Source organism: Pseudopipra pipra, chromosome 3 (genome assembly GCF_036250125.1).
Source record: "Pseudopipra pipra isolate bDixPip1 chromosome 3, bDixPip1.hap1, whole genome shotgun sequence".
Lineage (NCBI taxonomy): Eukaryota > Metazoa > Chordata > Aves > Passeriformes > Pipridae > Pseudopipra > Pseudopipra pipra.
In genome coordinates, this window is record NC_087551.1 from 74,027,835 (window position 1) to 74,051,745 (window position 23,911).

Here is a 23,911-nt window from a genome sequence, read left to right on the forward strand (position 1 = left end):
GGGGACTTAGAGCACAGTACTACTAATATCTGAGAAAAACGCTCTTCTCTAAAACAAAAGAAACCCAGACCTATATTTTTTATTAGATATGTGTGTGCATGTATGTATATCTTTTTGAAATGCAAACTTCATTAATGTGAGAGATCTAAAAGTGTCTAGACTAAGCCAAAAAAAATTAAAAAAACAAAAATCCCCCATCAAACCCCCTCCTTTCTTTTAGCAAAAAAAAAAAAATTAAAATTTTGAAAGAATTATTTAGTACAGGAAAGCAGAAGTGTTTAAAATTATATTTGTAACTAATTTTGAAGATCAGATTACATATATATAATTATATAGAAGAGATTAGGCTTAGGGTTAAAAGAAAAAACAAGAAAACCATGGATCCAGGTTTAACTCCACAGAAAGTCAAGTTTTCTATTCTGATACTGTGCAGATCACTTAATTTTTCTCTGTCAGGTCTTAGCATCTAAATGTTAAATCCATTTTACTGCTGTTTCAGCAAAACCAGCTGTAATTGAAGAGTAAGGTAATAATCAGCCTTATTGTTTACCTTAAATGTGTTAAGCGAGCTCATCAGAGCACCGGTGCGAACATCTTTTATACTTAGATGCAAGCAGCCAATCCCAATTCATCTTATTTCCAGTAACAATTCCTTCCTAATAATGGCTTTGAAGCACTGCAGCAAAAAAACCCCTCTACCCCATCACACACAGTTTCATGAGAGAGAAGCAAGGTGTTGCTGAAGACCTTCAGTTCATGGAACAGTTTTGATCACCACACCAACCAACATAAAAAAAACTTTTTTCATACCAGCTGAGTACTTATCAGCTACAGCATACAGCAGCTAGGAAAGACAAACAAACAAAACCAAACAAAAATGAACCAAACAAACCAAACAAATGAAAAAACCCCAACAGAATCCTGTCCATCCTTTCCTCACCTTTGCACTTAAAGCATGAAAATGTAAGAAAAAATAAAATGATTGAAGAAAATGTTGAAAATTAAGAAAACATTATGCCTTATTAATATATTAGATTTGCCATGTTTTTCTAGTCTTCAGCTACATTTGACATTTACGTATGCGGCTCCATTATAACATGCCTAATTTGAAATGCTGGTGTTATTCTCTTTTCTGAACAATTTCATAAAATTTCGTAAAATTTTCTAATTAATTCAGTATGATGATGGTTACAGCAATGAGAATTAGCAGTCCTGGGCATTTCAAAAGAATTCTCATAATCATATGAAATATGATCTCTCAAGTGGCTGACATGTATGAGTAGCAGAGTTAAATGAGGGTGAAGAGGGGCAAAAAGAGGTATACTACAATCAAAGAACAAAACAGATTTTGTCGAAGATGTCAGAAGGAATGATAAAAGAAGCACTAGAACAAGTTAGCAATTAGTAGCCATACAATAGAAGTATTACTATTGTATCAAACTATGCAAAGCTAAAGAAATACTACCTCCAAGAAATCAAAATGGACTTAGCTGAAAAAGAAACATAAGCGAACATCCTAAACTGGAATTTACACTAGATTAGCACATATATGCTTGGAAAGAAAAGCAGTTAAATTTTTGCTGAAAAATTAATTGTAAGAGTGTAAGAGAGAAGAAAACTCTGTAATTGAAGATGAAATTAATTAAGACAGTAATGTTTGAACTGAGAGCAATGCAGAACAATTCACAGAGGGGCTGACATTGCAAGTGTATTTCACAGTGCTCCTCCAACCAGAGGACAAAATATGTAATAAAAAAAGGAGCAATAGTGTAGTTAAGTTTGGTGTAGTTAAGACTAGTTAAATCTGACCTTAAATTTATGCCCCATACAAGATGTGAAAATGACCAAGCAGAAAAGATACCCATCTAGCCTTTCATAAGCAACCAGTACTACGTTTCATAGAACCAGAATAAATGCTAGCTAAAAGTGCACAAGTCAAAACAGTATAAATATACAAAATTAAACACAGATATACTTTTCGTCTAACTGATATCTAATATACATATAAATCCAGTTTGGAGAATCACTATCAATGCCAGTGGAGTAATTTAATATTAATTTATCATTTAATATTTCTACACATTTGATAGAGACATTAGTCAGCATCAGTGGTAGGTAATAGCTCTGATAGAGTGAATCATTTCTGCTACAATTTTAAACATGTTTCTAGCTATTCTGTTTAACGTAGAGGATAGGTTGTTTGTTTCCTCTTAGAATCATAGAATCAGAGAATCAACTGGGTTGGAAGGGACCTTCAAGATCATCAAGTCCAACCCTTGATCCAACACCGCTGTGGTTACTAGACCATGGCACTAAGTGCCACATCCAGTCTCTTTTTAAGAATCTCCAGGGATGGAGAATCCACTACTTCCCTGGGCAGCCCATTCCAATGTCTGATTACCCTCTCTGTAATGAAATTCTTTCTAATATCTAACCTAAACCTTCCCTGGCACAACTTGAGACCATACCCTCTTGTCTTGCTGATAGTTGCTTGGGAAAAGAGACCAATCCCCACCTGGCTACAACCTCCTTTCAGGGAGTTGTAGAGAGTGATGAGGTCTCCCCTGAGCCTCCTCTTCTCCAGGTTGAACAGCTCCAGCTCCCTCAGCCTTTCCTCACAGGACTTGTTCCTGAGTCCCTTCACCAGCCTAGTTGCCCTCCTCTGGACCTGCTCAATCACCTCGATGTCCTTCCCGAACTGAGAGGCCCAGAACTGGACACAGGACTCCAGGTGTGGCCTCACCAGCGCTGAGTCCAGGGGAAGAATCACTTCCCTGGACCTGTTGGCCACACTGTTCCTGATACAGGCCAGGATGCCATTGGCCTTCTTGGCCACCTGGGCACACTGCTGGCTCATGTTCAGCTTCTTGTCAATCCAAACTCCCAGGTCCCTCTCTGTCTGGCTGCTCTCCAGTCACTCTGTGCCCAGCCTGTAGCACTGCATGGGGTTGTTGTGGCCAAAGTGCAGGACATGGTACTTGGTCTTGTTGGACCTCATCCCGTTGGAATCAGCCCAACTCTCCAACCTATCCAGGTCTCTCTGAAGAGCCCTCCTGCCTTCCAGCTGACCGACACTCCCCCCCAGCTTGGTGTCATCTGCAAATTTGCCGATGATGGACTCAATCCCCTCATCTAAATAATCAATAAAAATGTTAAATAGAACTGGGCCCAACACTGATCCCTGGGGGACACCACTAGTGACCGGTTGCCAACTGGATGCAGCCCCGTTCACCACCACTCTCTGGGCCCGGCCCTCCAGCCAGCTCCTAACCCAGCACAGAGTGTCCCTGTCCTAACCGTGGGCTGCCAGCTTTTTCAGGAGAATGCTGCGGGAGATGGTGTCAAAGGCTTTGCTGAAGTCCAGGTAGACACATCCACAGCCTTCCCCTCATCCACCAGGCGGGTCACCTGATCATAAAAGGAGATCAGGTTGGTCAGACAGGACCTGCCTTTCCTAAACCCGTGCTGTCTGGGTCTGATCCCTCTTGTCCACTTCCCTTACACTAAACCAACGCTCTTATACTGTTCATCTTTTAAGGTCGTATTTTCCTTAACCTTTGATTGCAAGAACCCTCATCTTTCTTGAGATCTGCTGCAAAGAGCAATGTAATATAGTGTGATGACTTTTGCTATGCAGATTAAATTGAATTACCTGGGAATTTCTTACACATTAAATTCTAGGTCATACATTTGAGTTCAGTGTTATGTTTTCTTTCTAATAATACCATTGTTGGCTTATCCACAGTGTGACCAAGTCTTATACTTGATAAAGAACTAATAAAATACTTTAACACAGATAGTATTTTCTATAATATTGTAACCTCTGAGATTGCCATCTGCACATGTAATTTGTATACTCTTCCTGCCAGAAAATGAACCTTTTAAGTGAATCTTTTCAGTAAGCTGTAACCAATCTATTTGTGCTTATTGCTCTTTTTTTGCATCCATTTGACAACAGTTGTGTAAAGAATCTATTTCTCTAATTTGCATATAAGAATATCACCTTGAACACTAGGGTTTTCTTATCTCAATATTTATCACATCAACTGTGTTTTCCTTGCGCAGAAGGCACTGTGACCTGTCAAAGGAGGAAGTTTTACATTATTTGTTGTTGATAAAGGAAACTTGACAGTTGCTTAACACTTAGATACTTTTTCAGTGTTTACAAGTAAAGAGCTTATTTTTCCAGGAATGGAAATTCAGTTAACTTGTTTATTTAAAAAAATTTCTCTTCCTTAAAGAGAAATTTTCTCACTAGCCAAAATTTACTTTGAGTCACTTAAAAGCTTTTTTTCCTTAATCCTTTGGCAATATTGCCCACCTGCCGTCACTCCACATCCCTGTCACCCACAAGATATTTAATTTCCCTTGGTTTAAAATTACCTGAGAATTGACTATTCTTTTAAAGGCTAGTCCTTTCAAGTTACCATACAGGATAAAAGAAGGGGCAAAAATCCCAAACAAAACAAGCCACAAGATGTAAGATATCTGTAAATATGATACATGAAAAATAGAATAGAATAGTTCAGTTGGAAGGAATCATCTTGCCCTACTGCCTGACCAATTCAGAGATGAACAAGTTAAAGCAAGTTAAGGTCATTGTCCAAATGCCTCTTAAACACTGACAGGTTTGGGGGCATCGACTACCTTTCTAGGAAGCCTATTACAGTGTTTCAGTAAAGAAATGTTATTTCAGTAAAGAAATGTTTTCTAATGTCAAGTCTGAACTTCCCCTGATGCAACTTTGAGCGACTCCCACATGTCCTGTCATTGGACATCAGGAAGGAGAGACCAGCACCTCCCTCTCTACTTCACCTCCTCAGGAAGCTGTAAAGAGCAATGATGTCACCGCTTAAACTCTTTTTCTCCAGACTAGATGAACCCAAAGTCTTTAAGTCATCATGCCTTCCAGCACTTTCATCAGCTTTGTTGCTCTCCTCCGGACATATTCAAGTATCTTAACATTATTTTTAAATTGTGGGGGCCAGAAATGCACACAATACTCAAGGTGACACCACCGTGCTAAATACAGTGGGAATTAGATAATGGAAATTAATACTGTCCCATGAAAGAAATTGCAGTTTTATTTACAAATCATTACCTGTATACTAGAGTAAAAATATCAACAAAATGACATCTTTCCATTTCCTTCATTTGAATTAAAGCACAGGGTTCAATATTAAAGACCAACACAAAACATTTTTATTTCTGAAATAATTTTTTTCAGCTTTTACTTTGGCTTCTGTTCATAGATGTAACAGATTTTTGGCATTTATATTCGTTCACCCAAGACCAAAACAAAAGTTAATTAAGAAAAAATATCCAGAACCCTGTTTATATCAACTTGTTCTGCTGATATATAAAAGTATCAATATATTGATATCTATACAAGTGCCAGTATAATTTAAAAGCCCTATAATCTAAATATTCATGTATTCTTTTTGCTTTTTTTTAAATTCTCTGAGATTCACAAACTTATTTACAGTTTGTCTGGTCTGTTTTCTTTAGCACAGAAATTAGAATATATATTTGAAATTAAGTTACTCTTTTGAGATCAATTTAATCCATTAGGACATGTAGCTGATGAACATATTGCCATTTTTTCCACTTTTTTTTCTTAAAGACAATTGACTGTAGCAAATCTTTAAATCTGAAAGGATTTAATTAGTATCCAGGGATAGTTTAGTGGTATTTAATTAACAAAGAGACAGTATTTAATTAACAAAGAGACTCCAAATTACTTTAAAGGGAAAAAAAGTGACCAGCCTCTCACTATATCCTGCTAGGAGTTTTTCAGGTTGAGTTGTTGTTTTTTTTTTTGGTTGGTTGGAGATTTTTTGAGTTACTGGTTTTTTGTTTGTTTGTTTGTTTTAAACATGAAATCCTAGTTAAAAGGAATATACTTTGTTATTTAGAATTATCACGAGAAACAATATTTATCTTCAGACTAGCAAGAAAAGTGTTTTAGAGCCTCATTACAATTCTTTGGTCTGTACAACAAATGGACTACATTTAAAAAAAGTTTTGAGAGGTTTAAAAAAAGGCAAACTAAATCATAGAAGGAAGCAGAATGTAGCCATTTTTAATGCAAAAAAAAAAAATAGTGAGTGCAGGATTATTAAAACACAGAGTCACAAAAAGGATCTCACACAATTTTTCTTCCCTAAAAGAAAAGACTCATATACTTAGTGCCACAATACCTACTCCATAAAATACTACCAGGTCAGAAGGCTTTATTGAATTATTAACACCTTTGGTCATTATATGTTCATTTTTGTTTCTATTATCATATCTCCACTGTAAAAGACTGTGTGTCTTCTTACTGAGACAAAATAGAATTAACCTTTCTAGTTTATTCATCTACTTAATCGTATTTGTACAGTCTTAACTCCTCCTCATTACACTGTACTCAACCTGATCTTTACTCACTCCACTGTTATTGATCATATCACTCTGGAAACATCTCTGTACCTGTTTCAGCATGACACGACCTCCATTTTCCCCTGTGCCAAGTTATCCTGCATTCTTCATTACAGACTCCTGAACACGAGGCAGGTCTGATCAGCACAGAAAAACCCAGCATTCTGAGGTTCAGACTGGCATGAGGAGCAATAACTGGAGTCCATAGATTAATCTTCTCTGATTTAGCTGTTTCTGCATCATAAAGCTTGGGGCAGGGTCTAGTTGCTACCTACAGTAGCGACTTACTTATATCTTTTCTCAAATTAATAGTGAGATGCACAGCTATTCCTCTACTGAGAATACTTCAAGGAGCAAGACAACACATTAATGGTTGTTCTTAGTGGTAATCTCTTAGATTATTGCAAAGGGAGCCTGGGATTCCAAATTTTCTCTTTTATTTCCAACCGGGCTCTAAGCAAGGATTGACTATACCACCTTCATACAACGCAGTCTCAGCTCAAATTGGATCCACATCAAATACAAGTAGTGGCAGTGTATTTTACACATCTCATAATATCATAAAAAAGTTTGGGTTTAAAGGGATCTTAAAGTTCATCTAGTTCCAAAACCCCCATCACAGACAGGGACACCTCATATTAATGTTCTGAAGGCAGCTACGCTAAGGGTTTAAAGATACAAAAAAAACCACAAAAGAAGACTGCATCTACAGTCACGTAGTAGCAGGAAAATGCTTTGCTGTCTATCAGTCACAGTCTTCATACAAGATAGAGGCATGGGAAATTGCATATTGTTGGACACAATGGTGCTGTCAAGAGGCAGCTGAAGTGTGCACTTGAAGTATCAGTCTCCAGTGTATCTCTGCAAATGACACTGGAGTTAACACAGGCTTTTGCTGACTACAAACTGTCAAATAACCACACAGCTTTTTCCATTTGTGTTTACTCAAGACGATATATCCCATACTGAAGGAATGAAGAACATTGACAATTTTTTTTTTTTAGAAGTGGATGAAGTATCTGTCCTTTATTATTATAAAATTTTAACAATTCCTTAGAGAATTCATAAAACTGAGCCCTAAAAATTAAAGGTAAAAAGACATACTAAAAAGTACAAATAAATAAATAAATAAACTAATGAAATCATGCTTTCGCTCAGAGTGGATCTAGAATCTACCTTTTAGTATATGGGTGACCCCCACAATTTATTCGAGAAAAATCCCAACCTATTTTATGCATGCTTTCTACCTTTTCTTCCTGTCTACAATAAAGGCATCATTTCCCCTTGTATCCATTATTTATAATTATCCATTATTTATTATTATTTATAAAGTAATAATAGAAATACATAAAGTAAATATGACACCACCATCCCTCCCTCCAAAAAAAATTAGTCTTAGCAATTATTGCTGTAACCGCTATACCAACATATTATTGTCTTGACAAGGATGTCCTTTAGGGAATTGTCCATTCAGATAAATGAAATCCATAACACTAAAGTCATCATAAAATAAGGCATGCGTTATCATCCTAAACCTTTCAACAAAGGAGTGTAAAATGTGGGTGATTAAAAGAGAAACAAAGGAGAGGGAATTATCCATCTTACACTAGGGAATCACTGGTCAAATGGAAGAAAGGGGAGAGAATTACTTGAAAATATTAAGCAAAGCAGTTTTAAGGTATTAAAACACGAATTTTCTAACTGAAAGGACTGTTTTAAAAGGTAACTTGTTTTGGAAAAAATAGTTAGCCTCCAAACTATTTTAATCAAGGGGAAATTTTTCCAATTTATGTAAACCTAAGTCAATAACTGTCACTAAACAAAAATTACTTTTTTTCAATCATCATATGATTAAAATTTGAGGCTTTTTTTCACTTATTTCCTATTTCAGAACACTGATGGAAAAATTTTAAAAATAAGAAACAGGCTACATATTACATATTGTAAAGCTAAACTTGAAATCTCTTTGATTACCTGAGGCTTTTGGTTACATCAGCCAACATACTAGGGAGGCAGTCTCTAAGCTTCACTGCCTTGCATTTTTTTAAAAGGCATAAAGAAAAAAAATGGTAATAAAGACTTTTATACACTGCCTTCTCTGCTCCCTCCTCACCTTTTGATATCCATAAACACATCTTATCCGAGCTTGAACAGTAGGCGGGTGTTCTGTCCTGCAGTAGTAACTGCTGTTTATCTAGCAGAGTTAGTCTCCCATACAGGTACCCTAACAGGTAACACATTGTTTCTTGATCTAATTTTCTTTTATTTTAGATTTGGATAGATAATAGCATTATGTAATGAGGACATCAACAGTTTTCCAGTCCCTTGAACCATGAGAAGGGTTTGAGGATCACCATGCTCTTTTCCTGGCAATGATGGATCAACCAGCATGGAAGAAGTTAGCAACATTTCCAAGAAGATTAAATATATCTTTGGCTAAGTATCTTCCTTGTATCTTCCATTACAGTCAGATTTTCCTCTTAACCAAGGTCTTAGTTCTGACCACCACTAGACTTAAATGAAATTTAAGTTTTACAGCACTTTTCAAAGATGACACTGCCAAGGCAAAATAGAAGGGCAAAACAAATTTTAGCATGACTAAGGGAAAGAAAGCAAACTGGTATATTTCTGCTGGAAAGGCAGACGTTGATTTTTAACTCTTGTAATTCATCTGCAAAACAAGCCTCCAAACTTCCTGTGGTTTCAGTTGCTAGCAGCTAAAACCAAGCCGCCTCCTCCTTCAATTCTATTTCAAAAAGCAGACACTGAAACTCTAAACAAATATGGCATCTGTTTTCTAACTTAACCAATGACAGAAGCAGCACCAGAATATAGGTCTTCTATTTCACTGGGCATACTAGTATATCTTTCAAGTTACCATATTTTTCTTCCAAGTTTAAGTTTTAAATAAATTCAAAAGGTGTTAGCAACTGTTAGGACACTGCAGAAAACACAAATAGAGTGTGACAAATTTATTGACAGCTGTGAGCTCAAACACACAGAATTCAGCAACTGAAGCACACTTTTGAAAATACTTATGCTAATAAATCCACATTATTTGTTGTATACTGGCTTCAATAGAAATTCTTGTACATTAGTTAAGATTTCTTAAATTATGAAATATGAGTAGTGACACCCCTCCTCCCTCTCTTTGTACATGGGAATACATCTGAACATAGTCTAATGCTTTAGCCTTACCAGTGCTGTCATCATAAACAACAGTAACAGTTTTCCACTTGAAGAACTGCACAAGGTCAAGGATGGCACGGCTGAGTGAAGAGAAATCTGGATAAAGGCTGACATAGAAGGAGTCCTTGTTGTCTGACACCTGATGTTTCCAGCGGGTCTGGATATGTGGAACACCCAAAGCGTTGCAGATGGATTGCACAGCATTAGCTGAGGAGCTATGGGATGGTCCAAAGATGGCTGCCACCCCAAGGGACAGCTGATCGCAGGCTGAAGAGGAGACAGAAGTCTGTCAATGATGAGAGGAAAGAAGGCAGTGTGCCAGAAGGTATTGCACAATTCATATTAAACAAAAGGCACTCCATGAAATACAACTGTATTACTGACAGAGTTCCCTTCCTGTGTAACATTTTCACTTGCAGATTTCAACTTCAGAATACATTTCCAAGCTTTCACTACAAAGTGATAAATATCAACACTTAACACTTAAAAAGCACTCAGCTATATTTAATAAACACTTCTAGATCAGTAGAAGTCCCAAAGGCCAACAATTGTGTGTCTTTTAAAAAGCACTGACAAGGAAAGAGATTTATGCTCAGCTGCACCTTACATTTGGAAAATGGCCACTTAGGACAGTATTCTAATCTAGTTTGTTTAAGTGTGAACCTCTTCCTCGATCAATCAACACTATTTCTACTGAGATGCTAATTACTCAGAAATTTTACATGTTAAGTAGCTTCTAGGGCCCGTGATTATTTTCATTTAAATGGACATTTGAATTTCTGTATTTGAAAGGAGTCAGGTTGACTACCAAAATTTAAAGGCCAAAATTTTTGCTAAATTAAATTGCTGTCTGCTAGTGGAAAAAGTTCAGCGTCCCTCCTTAAAAACTGGAGATGCTCAGTTTTGCTACACTTGTACTAGTACATAAACTGGCCCTGAGAATCACTGACATGATATCGTTGCATTCAAACAGCTTAGCTATCCACTTTCTGATACAGATTGGCTCTACCTGTACTGTTCTTTGCCAGCCTCTGGTCTGTGTTATCTCCTACAGCATGTTCCAGTATCACCTTGTGAAATATTAGTTAGGATGTGCCAAAAAGAAGGCAAGAAAAAACAGTCAACACTGGAGACCAGTGTTTCAGCCCATACCCTGCTCCTATGTCATTCACTACCATAGGCATAAACTTTATGAATATGCAGTTCTGAAAAACAACAGATTCTGTGTTCTAAGAGAACAATTTATTTGATAGGGAGAAGTAATGAGAAGTATCTCCCTAGATACAAATACTAGATGCAAGTATTTGTATGAGGTTTGATTAATTAATACTGTTACTCCACCACCACTGTTCTTAGCAGCTGAGGAAACAAGCAGTAGAAACACATTTTGCTGCATCACTTTTCTCAACAATTCAAAATTAATTTTATTATTATGCACATTCTTTTCAACTTGATGAAAATATTGCTGTCTTTCAAGTGGATTCCAGAAATTATGCTGGCACACCTTTTTATTACTGTAGAACACCGAAGGTTTAAATGAACCTCTCATACACACAGGATCTCCATTGCTATTCGGTGTGTTGCCTAAATGACTAGCCTGATAAAAAAACATTTATGCTAATATTGCCCTTCCTAAGAGTAATCAACAAGCTTTATGCAAATGTCAGTAAATGGGATCACTAACAACAGCAATAGCTACCAGATGGCTTTTCAATGGGCTTTTTTTTTTCCTGTTTCTGAGATTTGAATAATGCAATGCTTTCACACGTGATTTAATATAGCACTGGCTCTCTCAGGAACATGCCAATTTTTCTAGCACATTGAGGGATATTTTGTTGCACTTACATTATTCTTCAGTTAAACAGTATCTTGGAATATCATCTTGCCTTCAGGTTGCTCTTTCATATAGTACCTTAAAAAACCCATTAATAGTTCATCTATATTCAACTTCGAAAGTATGTGTTTCTAAGAGGTCTAAATAGGCTATTTATGATTCAGCACCCGCCTGCTCACTAATGGGCATAATAATGAACCACAAAAATGAGTCAAATGCTCAAACCTCATTGTTGAAACTCTGCTTTGGAGCCATCATAATAAAATGAACCATTTTATGTTAACCTTTACTCTTCGATTCTGAACTAAAGCGCCTGTGAGCACAAAGGTAGTTTTCTGTGTGTGAATTGATGAAGCAAAAAGCTATTAGAACTGGAAGATTACACAGATTTTGATACAGCCTGATCAGTAACAAATAAAGAGTTACATTCTCATCTAAGATGCAAGTGGGAAAAATGTATATATGCAGTCTATTCAATATATCTAATCAATAGCATGTTGCCATTCTAACTTCAGCTATTATAGTCTAACAAAAATTAGCAACATAATATTAGGACTAGCAAACCCTAACTAAGGGCTAAAAGTAGTTTGTTGCATTGCCTCAGGAAAGACTTGAAGAATTAAATATCTCAGAAGAATTTTTTCTACTCTCTACATCCTCCCTCAGGAATGGGAAGAAACTGTTTCATTATATTTCACAGGTTAGCATGTGCTGGATTCAGGAAGCATATGAATTTGGAGAGTGAGAAGGAAAGGAGAATGAAGGGGGCAGAATTAAGGATCTGCCCATTTTTTCACTGTTGACTGAGATGGAAAGGACAGAGTAGTCTCTCTCAGAACCCATTTTAATCAAACATCCAAAACATTGGAATAACAACTCCAAAATACAGTATTAAAAGTGGGGGTTTGCCTCTTTCTTCTACTTCTGCAAGAAACCATCTTGCTAGGCATAAATATTTAGCCTACAGTATTTTTCATTAATCAAAGCCTCTTCAATGACCAAACTGTGTGTATTTCTGTACAAATATGAACACTTTCTCTTTTCATGCCTAAAAACAAGACTCTACATTAGAATTGTTCATTTGTCAAATAAACAGATAAAAAAGGTTAGAAAGATTAACTCTGCATGTTATAATAAAAGAGAATAAAAATTCCCACAAGTTCTAAACTGAAATTTTTAATCAGTATTAAATTCCACTTCCTCTGCATTCATCAGCAGCAGTGTTTAATTATGTATCATTTCTAATGTTTTATCAAATGTTTTTATTCTTAGCTCACTATAACACCAAAAATCCCTTATTGTATAAAGTTTTCAGTCTTCAATACTTGGGAAAGGCATGTTGGGACCAGATCACTTAGCAAATTTAGGCTAAAAGCCTGTCATAAGAAGCACAGGCTTACCTTCAATTCTTTCAACCTTATTATTCTCTTTTTAGGGATAACATCCATATGCTATTAGCTCTTCAATTTATAAAAAAAATATTTTTAAAGAACATGTAATACAGAGCAAAAGTCAGTCTTACACCAGGCTTTGTATTGTCTCTTGCAAATGCATATTGAACTTTTTGGTGTTTGCACTTCCTAGAATACAGCAATGAGGCAGAACAACTTCTATCTGTTGACATCGACTTGAATGTAAAACAGTCTGAAAACTTGGATTTTTTTTGAGAATCAAAGATTTGAAACTTTGAAAAATTTAGCAAAAATGTTCAAAATTACTTTTAACTTCTAACCCTTCTTTAAACAAATCCTTTATAGGCTTTAGAAATCCTTTATATCCTTTAGAAAATGGTTGAACTCAGGCTAGACATTCACCTGATAGCGATATAGTACAGACTTATTTAGCCTTATTTTTATGCTATGCTGACATAAGATGCACAAAATTACAACCACTTCTTTCCTTTTGAAGTCCATACATGATTAACTATATAAAGGCATTTGTGGAGATGTGCTTAAAGTCATTGAATGCCTAAACCTGAATTCCAGGTTCACTAGAATTTGGAGGAACTTGACATTTTTCTCAGTAAAGACTGGAGATACTGTTTTCTCACTCCAAAGGAGCTGGTCTCAGAAACATCCTAATACATTGTTCAGCAAAATTTATTTCAGATTTTAAATATTTAAGGAAATAGCTTTTAGATAGGGTCAATGGGAGCAAAAGTGATGATGGAATTTTCAAGCAGTTACCATTACAGCCTTCAATAAAGCTGTTCCTGAATGTCAGCACAATAATATCACAGTCTCATTGCATATGGCTTCATTGGATAGACATTTTTTCAGGTAGGTAAACTGAGTCTTCGTTCCTCATTAAAAAAATGAAATATGCAAAAGGTTACCTTTTTTGGATGCTTCAAAACTGTCATAGAGATTTATCTTTTGAGTGTCATATGTTAATGTGGTGTTTGGCAGAAGAGTTCTGTTTCTGTTGATTGTGTTCACAGCAAATCTGAAGGCTAATTCTTCTGCTCCCATTGGACCAGATTCCACACACTCAAAAATGCCTCCTGGAGTGCAACAAAGACAAAAGAACAAAACAAATCACTAGTAAGCAAAAAGAGCATAAAGTAACATCTTTAATCATACTTTGGATTCATCAACGTGAATTGTTTCACTTAATAGACCTCATATAGTGTAACTCATGATTTTGGTGAGGTTCTAGCCAAACAATAACTAAACCAGAAACAATTAGAACTAACCTTAAGGAAATGTTTTGGGTTTTTTCCATACGATATTCATTTTACTATTGTGAATTAAAAAAGTGTGGCAATGTACACCAACCACACTATTTAGAAGCAAAATAGAAGGGAGATGAAGAATATTTAATTAATTTACATAGTTAAGCTTGAAATGAACACATTTGCCCCTTCCAGATCTGCCACTACCTATTTGCGTGTGCAGGCAGAAGGAAGATTTCTGGATTATTCTTTTCTGCTATTCTAGACTTATGATACATCTATAACGAACTGGACAGTTCACTGGAAATGCAACACACAAACGTGCATGAAACTGGGATGCCTCAGCTTGTCTCCAGAAATTAAGAGGTATAGGTATTTTAGCATGACTGTTTGACTGAATTGATAAATATGTTGAGCAAAAGGTTCAAATTTTGCTCTTTTGCCTTGAGCTGCATGTGGATGTCAACTTCAGCAAATGCAGGAATCAAAGCAACTGCATCCTGCATAGCCTCTCTCATGTGATGACAGCATCTCCAAACAAGGCATGCTACCAGAGTAGGACATGCCCCAAATAATAGATCATTTCTAGAACCAACCTTTCTGAGCAAACCTTAATCTTAAATGAAGTAAATACATTCGTGCTGTGCTTCAGCTTTTCTCATTAATGACATATCATTGCCCGTGAAATGTAAATTAATATACACTTTGGGGTAATATAATTTATTCTTGGGTCTGTGAAGGCCAAGGTTACTGTGACAATAAAAATAATTTGAAGATATGTCCCTACTGTAGTGACATGGAATGCCTCAGAAAAATGACTAGCATCCTGATGATCTCTTCAGTCCTCATATTAACAGCATCTGTCAATACTAATGGACAGCCAATGGCCACCATCTCAGGATCATTAATTACGAGCCAGACATTGTGCCTTCATGAGAAATGTTATTCATTCACTCTCTCCTGCCTTGAATTTATTCATTTCCTAAGTAATGTTCCTACCTGGCTTTGTATTTTCTTTAGAAAAAAATAATATTCAACATCACTACCTTCTCAGCAAGAAGCTCCCAGAATCTGAATATACAACTGAGTCAAACAACTTCACAAACTACAATCAGTTTCTGAATAGTCTTGTGAGTAATTAAGTAGATAAACTTTTCTAAAGCAAAATGACTGTGTAGGTAGTATTTACTGATAGCATTAAATATAAAAGTCATTTCGGTTTTACAAATCTCCTGCCTCTTACAACCCATTTCTCATTACAGAATGGAGGTGTTAAATTTTTTCCTGCAATTGAGCCCTTGAATTCCCAGTCAGAGCCCCTAGGGACAGATGCTCATACAGTATTAATTTAAAAGCACAAGTCCTAACCACTGAGAAAAGATGTGACTAATAATTATTTAAACATTAGTCATTTAAAACTGGGAATGAGGAAATGATGGGAAAGGCAGACTCTTAAGAAAAATTAAATATCTAGGGAAATGGTCCAAACGAATTGAGCATAGAATGTATATATAATCAGTAAACAATATGAACAATACTTCAGAAGCTAAAGCAAAAGAAACTTGGATAATACTCAGGTAAATATAAGCTCAGTGCACTTCAAAATTGAGAAAGATCACATGTTTATTTGCACAGTGATGAAATATTAACATGAAAGGCAACCAACTGCTTTTGAAGTTAATGAAGTGTTCTGTTCAGGGAGAGGTATTCTGACAGACAAGATTTTGCATTGCTGAGACTTACAGAATCTAAACATCGCAATTCCAGCTGTGGCATATAGGAGGATACCATTTTGATTTGGGGAGAATAATTAAAAATTGCTGCAGAAATCTAAAAATTAAATAATAAATTATAAGTATAGATATCCAGAGACAATAGAAAGACATTTCCATAAACATAACGGAAATTAAGGTAGATTTCATAGGCTTTCCTAAGACATCTGAAAAGGAGCTATTTGAACATGTTTTAATAAAACAGTATTACACAAACAGTTGTGAAAAAAAAAACCTTAAACTACAATGAATTAACAAGGAAAAATAAACATTACAGTATCTTTATTCTCCTGAAGTTTTTAAATTGGAAGATTTCTTCCATCATTTCAACGTGTTTGAAGCTCAATAGTCTCCCTTCTTTATTTCTCTATTTTTCATACCTAAATTCTTGAGATAGAGAATTCTATGTCAAATATGCAGCCACTACTCTTCAGCATAAGAAAAAATAAAAATGAAATTTTATTTTGATCTCTCATATCTAGGTAATTCCTAATGTTAGTGACAGTCTATCACACAGTAAAACAATTTTATAAAGACGACAAAGCCTCCGTTCACTGTAAGCAGCAATGATGTATGACTGCCCATATGCACCATTCAGTGGTTTCTTCCTTCACTCACTAGTTCTATGTCCCTGTGATAAATGTACCCCCTGAAAATATTGCAACATATGGTCTGTCTGTTTCAGAGTATATTTCCATTCCCAAGGAAAACAGAGGTAGACTACCCTGTTTCTGTAGTTCTATGATTAGAATATTTTGCTAGGAGGAAGGAAAACATATCTTCTGATTCCTGCTCCTGAATATTTTCATATTTTACATTAGGTAGACATTGAATTAAAAATAAGAACCATAGAGGAATATAAATTAGACTATGTATTTGAAGTTTCCTAGCTGTTTTCCAACCTTTAGGTTGTCCAACTTCCACTTGGTTCCTTTCCTTCTAGTTTTATGCTACTTCTGCATCTCTTTGCTCAAAGAGCAGGGAAGAAATAGTTAAATATTAATAGTTAAATATTTTGGATGATGGCAGTTGTGAGTTCATCTTCACACTAAGAGACTCAAATCAACTGGTTCTCAAAAGTGTGCCACGTCCTACTAATATGCAAAATGAAAATGCCAGGCTCCTCAGTTGTGAATACAGCTGTTAGCTTTGGCCAACCTAATGCTGCCTATGAGGCACCATCATTTTTTAATTGAACATCTAAACAGTTTAAATTGAATTCACACTAAGCAGAGCACAAGCTTAGACAGACAGACATTTGCATTCTGAACATCAGAATACAGTAAAAAAACAGATCTTCATTCTCTAGATGGAGAGACCTTATACGCTTGCTTGGAAGTCTGTGTCAGGTATTTCCAGGATGCTCAGCAAAGACACACAAATGAGTTCAAGCATTGACAGAAATGGGAAGTTTTAAATGGTGCTTTTTCCATTGCTGCATAAGTAAGTAGAAACTTATTTGGTAACTTTAAACTGCCTTGGACTTATCATTATGTTCTTATATTTGTTGCTGAGTATGCAAATAATAGCAAAAAGAAACCCAAACTTTGAGTATTTTTAAAGACAATGTTGTATAAATCCACTGGCTTAATATTGGGAGACAAACCACAAAGTTGTTATAGCATATTGTGTCATGTTGTTCCCTCCCAAGAAGGCTGTTCTTTACTGCTGCTGTACTTTATGCTCAGGATAGCCTTATTAATAATCAAATTGAGGAATGCACTGCATGCCTTCAGATAAGCTGACAGAAGAGTCACAAATCTTGCTATTGGATATGTGGACTAGCAGCCAAACCAATGCCTATCTCTGTCTAACAGCTTGGGAAATGCAGGTGTTGTCATTTGTCTTATTTTTAACAGAGCTTATAGACCCATGACTGGCAGAAACATCAGTTCTCAGATACAATCAGCAGCACATCCTAGAGGAAATGTCTGAAATTCCACCACTACCTCAAAACAGAGACAGAAAACTTAAAAGTAGTAAAAAAAGTATATATGAATCTTAGCTTGCTTTAATGGTCCCATATATGACTTCATTTACAGTGTTAATGATAAGGCAGTTTGTCTCTGTCTTATAATAGTAACACTAGGGAATATGGCATCATGTATCTACAGCTCAATCTGTAGCTCAAAAAGTTTTACTGGCTGTGTTCAGTAGGTGACTGCTGTATAGCTGAGCACTTCAAGTTTTTACTGTCATAATAACCACTTAGTTAAAGCTCACTAGGTTTTTAGTAATGATCAACACCTGAAGAATCACAGAGAGGAATGTTTAAGACATGCCAATCCAAGCCAGATATGCAAGAGCAATTGGAAAACATTCTTTTACATATTGTATCTTTGCAGTGACATCCACGATAATTCAAATTTCTTATTACTCTTAGTATAACAGAACTGCTTTTACCAAACCCGAAATCCACTAGTATTCTTTATCAGGTGTCAGTATTGAAAAAAAAAACATTTATATGACCAAGTTTTTTAACCAATAGGAAAAATTCAATCATCTATGTAATACTGATGCAGTAACACAAATTATTGGGGCTAAGAAAAAAAGATAGCAATATTTTACCAAAAAGGACATAATGTCCTTAATATTTTCCAAGGAAGAAGAAAATCTGAATTAGTTAATGAAACAATTTTACAAGTCAAAAAAATTGTTCTGAGATTGCTTAAATGAAAAGTCTGCATTTTCCATCAAAAAAATTAGTAGAGTTGATATTCTTAGTTTACAAGTCATCCTGGTTTTCCCTAATTTTTAAATCATTTTCTCAAACACAAAATCCAGAGAAAAAAAAAACCAGCCAGCTTGATACACATCTTGGCAAAAATTTTTCCCCCCAAGAAAAAAATTTTCCAGCTCTTATGTACGTAATTTGACAAATAATAGGATAACATCTTAATGATTTAACTTTTCATTTCCATTCTACAATAGGGTTCAGTTTGAAGATCAGCATCTTTGTGTTTGCGTTATCATCCCCATAATTATATAATACATATAATATATAATGGGTATTATATCTGATAATGCCATGGTTACTAGACCATGGCACTAAGTGCCACATCTAGTCTAATCTTAAAAACCTCCAGGGATAGTGAATCCACCATCTTCCTGGGCAGCCCATTCCAATGTCTGATTATTTTCTCTGTAAAACGTTTCCTCTTAATATTCAACCTAAACCTCCCCTCTTGTCCTAGATATAAAATTTTCTTTTCTTTCTAATATCAAACCAACTTGATAGAGATCTTGCACATACACATACTAGTTATTAATGGCTATGATTTTTTTAACATTATAGCCATGTCATTATTATCATGCACCAATCTGCACAAATTTACTGACAGTTATGGAGGCCTTTATTAATACATTCTAAAAGCTACCATTGGTCACACATGACATAAACACTATTTTTGTAATGATAGAGTAACTTTTAAAATATAATAATATAAATCCCTAACTTAAGTAACATTATAAATGTGACTGAGAGCCTGGAGAAAATAACATTGCCCAATAACATTTCTTCCCATTATTTTACTTTGAAAACATACAAATGTATTTAAATTTTACTAATAAATTTGTATTAAGTTCTGTAGGAATGTATATATTTTATCTCTTCTTCCTTACCTCAGAACAATACTTTGAATCTAGGATAAGTATGGTGCCCAGATCTAATCCTGATGTGACAAACAGAAATCTCTTTTTTTGATTTATTATTTCCCATTCAGAAACCATGAAATTGCAGCCAGTCTTTCCTTAATAAACTGGAAAATTTGTGAGAAAGGAGTAACTGGTATCTGCTATAAGAAACTTTTTCAAAAAGTGTCTTAAGACAGAATTCAAGAAATTATATAAGGTATTATATTATTAAAATATATGTTTATTTCTGACATGTTCCAATTTTGAAATTGGCCAGTTGGTAATCAGAGCCGATGATTACAATGTAGTGAGGTACTACACAAAGGAGAGAGTAAGTCAAAAGCATATTACTCAGAGGACAATGGACACTGTAGACATTTTGCAGAGATAGAACTGATGTCTTTTTAGAAGTGTGAACGGACTACACTTCTCCAAACACAGATATAGCCAGAAGGCAGTGAAAAGGCTCATCCAAAAAACCTGATATCACTGACATGGCATGTATGGTACTGGGATCAGGAGGTATGGTAGGTGCTGTGCTACAGTGACTGATTAAGACTGCTGGCTGAAGGCATTTTAGCCCTAATCAAGCGTGCTATGCACTGTACTGATAATCCTCTTTCAGATTCTGTTATGGATTTGAAAGCTACGGAGATTCAAAGACGTCCTTACAGGTTGACAGCTTAGGCTTGTGCTTCCTATACAGAACAAAATTACATCTTAGCCACTTATTTCTGTCTAGGATTTAAGAAACTGAATCACTTTCAATCAAGGTGTTAAAAATGCATGAAAAATGTTCTTCTTTGCAACCTTTTCCATAAAGTAATGTACTTTATAGAATTATATAGATTTAGAATACAATAGTGTGAATCTGGACTATGCGTTATTTTGATTATTCTTTTCAAAATTATATTGAAAGCTCTCCGAATCTCACTATAGGAAAAGGTTTAAAAGGATCACTTGACAAAGAAAATGCTGCTTTATTTGATTTTGAAGCTGGTGTTATGTGGATAAGCCACTGTGGAAAAAGACTTCAGCAGTATCCTTTATTCATTCTGAGTGTACTTGGAGTTTTGAGTAGGGAAGCAGGATCTGAAATTTCTGGGGTTTGCTTTCATTGCCACTGATTTCCTGCATAACCTTGGACAAGAAGTTTTTCTTAAAAATAAATATTTTTTTAAACATCTCAACATTGCAGTAGAGGCACAATTATTGGAAAATCTAACATGTTTTGAAATGAGATATAATTTCTGTTAAAGGCATTCATGGAATCGGTGTATGCAGGCATGATCACAGAATCCTGCAAATTTTGCACCATAAAACGCATAGAACTATTTGCTTCAGCATCTAAGTTATCTTTTGATTGATAATGTAGGGTAGTTGCATGAAACTGGCAACTTTAAGGCATGCTTTTCCTAAAAGGATTTGAATTAACCACTAAGACAAAGAAAATTGTAAATTCTCTGATTGTACAGTAAATAAAGGGCTAAATAACAAGTCAATGTTAGGTTTATACTGTTAATGTTAAATTAACTGTCCAAACAGAAATATTGTGGGGGTTTTTTCTTAAATATAGAGAAATAAGGAAAAATATGAGGAAATAGTGAGCGTGGATTTCATTTGAACAAATTTTCTCCACCTTCTAAAAGTGGTGAAAAAGGTTTCAAAAGGTAAGTACATAAAAATTATAAGTATCTTCAAAATTGTTTTACATGTAACTGGATGCCTTCTAAAAAAAATGCCTGACCTAAGGTTTGCCAAATGCTGTGACCTCTGTTACAGTAAGTGAAATTTCGGTTTCTGGACTTCTGTGCAGAATTTTCTTCAGAAGTGAAATGCTTAAATGGTTATCACCAGCTTTAGAATATTGTGGGTTTTTAGTACTTAACATTTAAATGTTCAGGAGTTTGTAGCTATTTAAGTGATTTAAGAAAGTTCAAAAACTGCATTTTCATGTTTTAATTCCTTCTCTTAAGATTTCCAAAGACAGAATCCTTCAGTAACCTGAAACAACTCTTGTTATCTAAACGGCAAAATACAAAAAGACAAAAGGATATATCTGGACTTAATACATACATATATGCACACACATAGATCTATGTAACACATGTAGAGCACCAAATGTCATTCGATGAGTGGTATGAATGTATGAAAAATTCCTTTTTGCTTTTGTAGTACTTGTTAATAGTAATTTTTGGGTTAATGAAATTGTGTTTAGAATTGTGATAGATCCATTTGTTTAGCAGGACTAGAAGCAGAGGGATTTTGTTTTCTAAGGACTATATATATGAGATACAAAATAAAGATTTCTTGTCCCTCATATGGTATTATAAAGTGAGAAGAACTAAATTTTCCAGTTACTTTTATATTTCAGGAAAATATTTTCAAATTTTAGTTTGCTACATCGTGTTTACCCTACTTCATAATAACACATTCCTACTTCCTAATGCTTCCATGTCACAATGCCTTAACTGGAACAGGTTATTGTTTCCATTACGCCCTTAAAGCTATTGAAATAAAGATTTCCTTCAATACTGCTTGGAGCATTTAGTCACCTTTTCAAAGTGTTTCCTTACTGTATTACAAATTAAACAATTTGAAATCACTGCTATAAAAATGCTGTGAGATACCAGGAAAAGGTATAATACTCATAAAAGAACTTTAAAAAAGCCCTTCAAAATCAGACTGATGGAAGAGTTTTAAATGTGACAGACAGTTTTTGCAGGTATATTTAATAATGTTTAGTTCAGTACTCAGATGTTCAGTTTCCAAAAAATGTTTACATTAGAGAGTGGCTTAGAAAGTCATTATCTTTCCATCTTAGCAATGTTTTCATCAAAATCACTTTTGCCAAAAGTATTGTTACCCTGGTTAAAATGTGCTGCTATGAACATAAGGTTCAAATACTTAGAAGCAATTTTCAGAAGACCAAGGTGGGTTATTGATTGTTACTTAGGAAAATCTTCACTATTTCTGTCCCTAAGGTACCAGCTACTTGGATTGCACAAAACTAGTATTTTTGTATTCTCTCAATGATTACCTTTTTGAGTCTTCAGCCATGGAAGAAAAAAACCAACTAACCAAACCAAACCAAATCAAAAAAAAAAGAAAAAAAAAAAAAGAAAAAAGGGATGTACTGTGCTGTTGTTTAGTGGTAGTGCAGATAAAAAAAGTTTAAAAAAAAAGCTTATTTTCAAAAGCTGAGATATTAGGAGTTTCTGCTGCTAAACTGCAGATTTCATTTGAAAGTTTTAAGAGTACATTGTTTTAGTTGCCTGTTTCATAAGTTATAGCAATAGTGAAACAAACTACACTTTGTAATGTGTCCCAAGATGAATAACAATCTCAGCATGACTTATGCAAACAAGACTAGAAGAAGAAATTTAGACATGGCTTTCCAAAGAAATGAACAGACTGTACTATATCAATTCCATAAATAACAAGAAAAATAAATTTAAATTCTCTTCTAAATATGACACAAATTTGCACAAATTTTGCCCAGAGATTCAGACTTCTAAAGTAATTCAATTAATGTGATAAATATCAATAAAATACATGGTAATGTATATGAAAGTTGAGTGCTTCAGAAACTAACAATTTATGGCAGACTGTCACAAAGAACAGATTCCAGTAGAATCTTGAAGTAAACAAGCAAAAATGTTTAATGAGGTACAAGAGGGTCTGTTTCAGTATGCTACATATCACATCTCCAGTAATAAACGAGCAGTTTTTAATTCACAGCCTGCAGTATTATTATTGGAGGGGCTGGGGGATAACGTCGTACACCAGAGAAAGTAAAAACATTTGATCTGAAGCACAGACATACTGAAAACCTTACATTCCTCTCTCATTTGCAATTGATTTGATTGTCACCTGTATTTCTTAGTAATTATCCAATTATCTTTTCCATGAGAGGCAAGTTTTTTATCTTCCTAATGACTGAAATGCAATCTAGATGTGAAAATGATACTACCATAGTACATGCTTTCACCCTGTTTTCATCTAAATCCCAAAAGTCAGCACTAATTGTATCCAGAGTTTGGGTTTATATTGATCATCAATTATATGCAGATATTTTGTTTTATTAAGACTCTAAATGCTAAGAAGTTATTAGCTAAAATAATAATTAATCTCTAAAAAGTTGTTCACTAATTTGTCTTAATTACTGAATTAGAAGCCTCTTGATAAAAATGAAGAGTTGTTTTGGCAGAAAAGTGGAGTTTTACACCCTGCCTTATCTGAACCCTCTACATAGATTAACTGTTATTTTATATAAAGCAACTTTTCCTTTTTATTCTCTCTTCTATATATTTTTCTAGTGCATGGCCAAACTGATACATCTTTAAGCAGAATACTATAATCCATGACCACAATATCTGCTTTTCTTTT

At 35.0% G+C, this 23,911-nt stretch overlaps 1 protein-coding gene across 7 annotated transcripts in view; it reads right to left on the reverse strand.

The window, feature by feature from the left end:
- The window catches only part of GRIK2 (glutamate ionotropic receptor kainate type subunit 2), a 365,319-nt gene that overhangs the window by 230,792 nt on the left and 110,616 nt on the right, over positions 1-23,911 (reverse strand). For 6 of the 7 annotated variants that reach the window (XM_064649882.1, XM_064649881.1, XM_064649884.1 and 3 more), the window contains 2 exons: positions 13,779-13,946; positions 9,619-9,876 (listed from right to left, as the gene is read on the reverse strand). In XM_064649882.1, coding sequence (XP_064505952.1) covers positions 9,619-9,876; positions 13,779-13,946 — 426 coding nt within the window. Of the gene's footprint in view, positions 1-9,618; positions 9,896-13,778; positions 13,947-23,911 lie in introns of those variants that run through there. The other variant, XM_064649885.1, reaches the window with a different exon arrangement.